This window comes from Bombus pyrosoma, linkage group LG4 (genome assembly GCF_014825855.1).
Source record: "Bombus pyrosoma isolate SC7728 linkage group LG4, ASM1482585v1, whole genome shotgun sequence".
Classification (NCBI taxonomy): Eukaryota; Metazoa; Arthropoda; class Insecta; order Hymenoptera; family Apidae; genus Bombus; species Bombus pyrosoma.
Genome location: NC_057773.1, coordinates 889,005 through 896,406, shown reverse-complemented (window position 1 = coordinate 896,406; position 7,402 = coordinate 889,005). Strand labels below are relative to the sequence as shown.

Here is a 7,402-nt window from a genome sequence, read left to right as displayed (position 1 = left end):
GAAAAAGAAAAAGCGGAAGGAAGAAACGAAAAATTTATAGACTTTTCTTTGACTTACTTAAATTAGATTTCATTTCATGGCGTTTCATAATATGTATGTAGTCATGTCATAATCATAATATGTAATCACACGGTTGGGGTCAGAATAATCTTACTCTCTTATAGATATTTGATGAGTTTTTCAATTTTGGGCAGAAATAATATATGTAGATTAAAGTATTATCATATAAATATTTTTATATTTCAATATCAAATATAAATCTGACTTACTGTTAGTACTTTTGGTTTAAAACAAACTTATTATCGTATTTTATCTTTATGGTAGAAGCGAATTATATTAATTGTATTCCGATGTATATTTATTATCTTTAATGTAATTGCAACATAATTATGACAGTACTTATTACAGGCATTCTATATGTTTAAAATCTTTCCAGGAAGTCGTTCTTCTTTACTCTTAGACAAGTTGTTTTCGATGCAATATCAATCAAGATATTAATCTATTTCTCTTTAATGGAATTTAAGAATTAATTCGACCATAAATTATCAGACTGTTTATTGAATGATAAACCGGTGACTTTGCATACTGCTAATACAGTATGCGAAGAAACAATTTGTGAATCATTAAGTAAGGATAGAGACAGGAGTAGGCCAAAAATTTCCTTATTCTTAGATTTGCTATATAATTATCATTTATATTTCTACTTATTGTTATATGTAAATAAGCAAATTAACCAAGCATATAATCAAGGAACAACGACGCACTGCAGTATACATAGTATATATCTATGTGTGAATATTTTGTTATTATTTCAATTTTACCATGGTAAAACAATTAATAATAAACGTTATACCGTAATCAAATTGTCAAGGCTTAAAATTGACATTACCATAAATTTGGATATCGTATGATCATTTATATTTCATTCCAAATGCGTTCTAGTAATAATAATATGGAATGTCTGTGATTCAGTATCGACAAACATTGTTTGGTGTTTAAAGACAAGCTCTATGAGGTGTACATATAAAATGGTATAAATGTAAGGATTAATAAACATGAAGTAATAGGACATCGAAATTGAATAGATACAATAAGATAACAGTTATGTTACCATGTATACTGTTATCATGTTTTGAAAATAAAGGGTGGAATATCTGTTTAGACCTTGGTTCGCATTTATAACATAACAAAAGTAAAATATTCAAAAACCAAAATAAACTATTTGATTCTACCATACTATAGTCAGCTCTATATTCTTAGTAGTTTTGCTCATAAAAATATATACCAACATATTATGTAGAACCAAGGTTTAAGCGTACGTAATATCGGTACAATGAATTGAAACTGAATAAAATTCATATTCGTTTACCATTCGTTCTTATTATCGGTTCATTGTTTCTTATGACACAAGTTATTGATTATTTTTTCTATGTATAATGCTGCGTAATTGCATTCGCGATTGAATGAATTATTAACAGATGTACAGATGGTAAAATGTTAGGTTTAGTGGTTTACACGAACAAAATGTTAGGTTTACACGAACCCGCGCGTATTGTGTTCAAGGCTCGCGAGAATTGAGACTGTAATAACGAACAAGCAAATTTTTAATTGCACGTGACCATCTTGCGAGCAGAACTCTCAAACTGCTGTTAAAGAATTTGAATAGCATAATATCACGTTTGCATATACATAATGTAGATACGCAGCATAAAAAAATTAATTAAGACGTTCTCGCTTTTAGGACACATATTCCACACGTACAATGTACAATGTATGTATATTGTCCGACCATGTATCGCATACAATTCATGACACTTTTTTCAAGTATTGTAATTTTATATAAACAAGAAAGTATACGTGTGTAAGGCTGTGCGTTTGTGTGTGCGACATCGAAAACAAATAAAAATATGTGTATAAAAAAGAGAAACGATATGTACACGCGGGAAGGAGGATATTACAAATCCTTGCGAAATAAAATTTCCAATATAATATTTCGTGTTTTGAGCAAAGAATGACACGTTTATACTAAAGCACAAATGAATAAAAACATCTGTATAATGTGTAAAAACACAATGATGTTACCTTTATTCAAAATGTAATTGTACTGGATATCGATAACGGATCTATCTAGTGCGCTTGAAATATAGAATTCGAAATTGTAGCCGAAAGAATTCGTCAGAAGCACGTGGTGCATAAGCGACCAATCTAATGGAGGAATAGAATTATTTTAAGCTTGCTTTTAGCAATGCTGCCAAAGTAAAGCGTCTTTAAGTTTTTCATTTCTTACAATTTAAGATTAGAATGCTGTAAAATATGACAATTAATTATTTCACTAGAGCATGTCAAAATTGTAACGTTAATTCTTTTCTACAAATGTTCTATGTTTTTTATTACATAATAAGTATTTCGAATATTATTGAATATATATATTCTCAAATTCTATTAGAAATTGTGTAATTAAGTTGGTAAGTGCAGTTTATAGAATTTGTTGCGAAAGTCACAGTCCACTGTGCAATAACGCATCAGAGTTTCAAAAAGTTTGAAAATTTAAAGTCATGGAGAAACCTATAGTTCGTGCAAGGGTAGTGAAGGTCCTCGGCAGAACAGGATCCCAAGGACAGTGTACTCAAGTCAAAGTTGAATTTTTGAACGAACAAAATCGTCAGTTAATCAGAAATGTGAAGGGTCCTGTACGAGAAGGAGACATTCTAACACTCTTAGAATCCGAAAGAGAAGCTAGACGGCTACGTTAATGTATACACTTTCTCCTCAAAAACTGAACAAAAGATATACCGGATCTCTCCAGGTATTCATATCCGTCCCCTCGTCTACCTAATATAAATTTACATCTAAGAGGGGTTTCAAGCAACGTTCAGTAATTTTTTTTTAACTTATTAAAGTCAATACTGCAAAAGTAAATCGTTAACTGAATACTCATTTCCTAGGTATTATGAACAGAAGCTTATTGACATTTGTTTTAAAACTGCAATGGAATTCCTATTTTCTTATATGTATATCTATATCTTTAACAAAAAAGCTACATTCACGCATACCATTGATGGAAACAGCATGTAAGTACTATCATTGTTCCAGCGTAATTAAAACATATTAAAATTTAAGAAATGAACTGTGTTTATTATTATATCCTGCGAAACAACATCTAATGTAATTTACATTTTTATCCTCAACCTGTTGTAATTTTATTTTAACCTGAACAGAAATGTAAGAAAAAAGGAAAACAAATTATATATCTGGAAACATTGTAAATACATATTTCTCAGAACGAAATCAGAAACTACTCGTATTTCTATTCTTTTTTTCGTCTTTTTTTCTACCAACGAACTTTCTCGTCGGTGTTTACATAGATTATTTATAGATGTCGCGTCCATCAGGTAATACAAAAAAGATTTTACTTTAGAAGTAGAAATAATTATTTCGTGATTTCATTTTGGCGAAAATTATAAACGTATTCATATAACAAATAAAATAAAAATATATTGTAACATTTTATTTCTATGATTTTGTACTTATTTAATACTTATCTGGGTTATTTTTACATGCAAGCTGTAGTAAACGTAGTAATATCGACTTCCGGTGGCAGCACTATCAATCCATCTAGACAACCGTTGGACTTCTTCATTTCAGTTTAGCTTGAACTATCGCGGTAAAATGTCGTTTTGCTGCTGTTCAATAATTCTTGTATCTTTCAAGGATTGATTTTATTTCTTTTTAATCATAATAGTTCGTTTTTTCATCATCCTTTTCACCTTTTTTTATTTTCTTTCAATTTATAGTATCGTGTTCAAGCTAGACTCCGTGTAATCGCGTCGTTCTATATGTTAGTGTTAATTTTTCGCGTCCACCGCGTCTTTCGTGTGGTGCAGTTTGGTTTCATTGCGACTCCCGAACGATCGTAAGTCCCCTTTTCACATTTCGCTTCCTTCTATTTACACGTCTGTAAGGTGAAAATTGTATACTTTTTGAAAGTAAGGCAAAACGGAAATCGCCGCCATTTTCCTTGTTGCTTTGACGCAGTCAAATCTAACAGGGCTTTTGGCAGTTATTTCTGAAGCGTTACGATCACAAAGATACAATTTGTGCTGCAGTTGGTAATAATCGAATTCTCTGGAATTCGAAGATTACTGTGTTGTGCACCGCCATTACATGACCCGTTTTACGCGGTGATTCGGCAGATATATAGTCTGCTGTTCCTCAACAGCCTCTTCATTTTTAATACGATTCTTAGTAATCGGGCTGGAGGGATCACACGTGTAAAATCGGTAACCCATTAGGAATCTTTGCTTATTGTAGATGAGCAGAAGCAACAGAAACATTAATATCTCTGCAACGCAGAGAAACGCAGTTTCCTAGCTTTGTCTCGTCTACAAAATTTGCGTGTGAATGGAATAGCAACACAATTATTGTTTCTATTTCATTTACGATTCTACCTTTTCCTGTATCCCCGAGACGACGAATCGGGCGTGGTGTGCAACGTAATTGAACTAGCACAACTCCCATGGTATGGAGATTTCTTATATAGTTTCATATCGTTCTACCGTTATCGTTGGCTCTTCTTTTATTAAGAAGTATGCCATTAAGTAACATATAAATTACGCGATTGTACATATCTATCTCCTACCTATCTAGTTTATTAGCTAGGGACATTAGGGATTAGCTCAATTTTTAGATTTTAGATAGGGTTTAGTATAAGTTTTAGTTAAGAGATAGCTTTAAAAGAGTTTAGAGGATGGTTAGCACCTCTACCTCTTTTTCGGGTAGGTCCATTTTTTTGTAAACCGTTCGTTCCAATTGGAATAAACGGTTAATAGACTGCGATGATGTTTACCGCAGCTTGTCGAGTTTTTCTGCAAAGGAAGGGTGGATGGGCCCGCTGGAGTTAGGGCGAGTCACTATTTGCAGCAACCTCCTCGTGGTGTGACTTGGGAAATTTGTATTACTATATAAGTAAATCAAATTTGCTAATGGCTGCAATGTTATTACATTTTTTAGTGGTCTAACTACATGAAATAAAAGTCACTAAGAATAAACATTTATAATATATAATTTTGTGTATACTTTTTATCCTCAAATAATTACATTATTATGTCCCAAGTTTTCGTGTAAGTATGTATAAGTGTAAATTTCACGCATAATTATTATAATTCATATAAATAATTTACATACCTCTCCCTAATCCATGTAGCGACGATAGACTTTGACCGATTGAATTCGCGTTCAGCAAAAAAAATTGATAGTTTGGCGATATTAATGACTTCCATATCAAGGGATCGAGTGAATGTTACAAATAAAATAGATAAATTGGACGATAAGTACCTATGGTGAATGGAACGGAGATTCAGAAAGGGGAAAAATAAGTATGGAAGTTTGGAATTCCATAATCTAATCGCTGACCAATCCGCTGATCGAATTTTAGGATGGAAAAACTAATTGTTGATCAGGAGACCATACAATCAAAACGTGCATCAGTTAGTCAACTATCTATTGGGATGGTTTGTGGAAAGTGATACCATGTACTGGTAACGTAAAATTGTTATATATATATGTGTCTATTTTGTGTTTTTCTATTTCTTGTAATCTTAACGATTTGTGTGAAATCTACATACATTGGTAAGTATCTACAAGGATATATTATTTATAGGGACACATACATATATGGAAAATTAGGTATATAGACGAAACCGAAAACAAATGAATACATACTTTATTAAATTAAATTCAGAAATAATACATGTAATGTGTGGTATTGTAACTACTAAGTAAATATTTAATTCTTTCTTTGCCTTATTTGATTTAAAACACTTGATTATGTTTTATTAAGCCTTCTTGGAAGGCGTGGAATAATTTATAGGCTTCTTCTGATCGTTGTTCTATTCAACTCAGTCAGGAACAATTGAGCGAAATACAGAATGAAAATTCCTCATTAACAGGATTTGATTAAATTTATTCATCATTTTTCCGCTACGCTTAAATCGTTTTCACAAATCTGATAATGTATACATATGACCTTATGATAACAGCTTTTTAGACACTTTTACTTGTTAAAAGTTAGTTTTAGGTAACTTTATGACGATGATGATTTAGTAAAACATTCAAACTCAAATTTTAATATTTATGTGTAGTTATACGTAAATTTCATGAAATCCTTATTATGTAAAAAGCAGTACTAAAAAAAATGGTAGGATATATATTACTGTAACTATCATTTTTGTCTTGCCTGCTTCCTGATATGATGTACTTAATAATTTTGATAATTTGTAAATGTTAATACATTTACCTTATTATTTTACCGTACATTATTTTTTTCTTGTATTGGTCCTAATTGATTATCTTGCATTACAATTTTATATAAGATTTTGTGCGTATTAAGCTTGTTCGACTTAACAACTTATATTTGTTCTTTTAGAAAATTGAATTGTTACGTTGATATTAATATAAATCTACCCACAAAGGTAAAAAGAATTTAATGCTGGTGAAAAGTGGAAAACAAAATAGCCACATCAATTTAGTTAACGATGAAAATAATCGGTGAGTTTCTACTTAATAAAAACTACTATTAACGTTCTTCAGAAATGATCTCGCAAGCTTCTAATAAATGTTTCTTACTGTTTGATTTAATAATTGCATACTAAGTCTTAAAATATAAGTAATTGCAAAAGTTGTGTCATTAACGCATTATTCATATTATATAATATATTTTTTTAATATTGATATTATTTTTGAATAATATAAGATTGATACGCACGTATGCATACATATATACATACATACACGAGATGAAAGGACATGCAGTTGGTGAGTGTGTAAATCTCAATGTTTTCGTCATTGTCATGTCTGTTCGTGATTAAAATTTTAAGACGATCCGTTATCTTTTTTCTATTCTTCGAGGTCTTAAACTTTCGACGTGATAATATATCATTGACAACAAAATAATGTTTCAAAAGTCATAATGTACCAGTATATACCTCTTATTCCTTTCGCGTATTCTTTAATATAAGTTGAAAAGTTCTTAATATGTATATGTGTACATATCTCCTTTCAAATATGTACATAAATATACATGTTTAATATATAATTAGCATCGAAGCATTATTTTTATACCGCTTATTACACTTATTAAAGTAAGGAATGTGTTTTTATTCATCATTAAAATAAAGAATTATTCTTGTAATTTTTACAATATATTATTTCACGGAAACAGAATAAATCAATATCAAATGCTTTCGAATGTGACACATAATTATTTACATCCTTATCGTAGCTACTTAACACAAATGAACGCTTGGACATTGATCTTCTGGTTGTGTAAGCAGCCTTTATTCCGGTTAAATTCATAGAACATCGTGCGATTATATTGTCGACAGTACATACGTATAATAGAATA

General features: G+C 30.7%; 1 protein-coding gene across 1 annotated transcript; it reads left to right on the top strand.

The window, feature by feature from the left end:
• Positions 1-2,460: 2,460 nt before the first annotated feature.
• Positions 2,461-3,123, top strand: LOC122567071 (40S ribosomal protein S28-like). Its single transcript, XM_043725173.1, has 2 exons — positions 2,461-2,806; positions 2,946-3,123. The coding sequence occupies exon 1, from the start codon at positions 2,556-2,558 to the stop codon at positions 2,751-2,753; it is 198 nt and encodes a 65-aa protein (XP_043581108.1). The 5' UTR covers positions 2,461-2,555; the 3' UTR covers positions 2,754-2,806; positions 2,946-3,123.
• The last annotated feature ends 4,279 nt before the right edge of the window (positions 3,124-7,402 follow it).

What these genes read in the sequence shown, in the direction of transcription:
- LOC122567071 (XM_043725173.1), top strand. Translation starts at nt 2,556, where the DNA reads ATGGAGAAACCTATAGTTCGTGCAAGGGTAGTGAAGGTCCTCGGCAGA.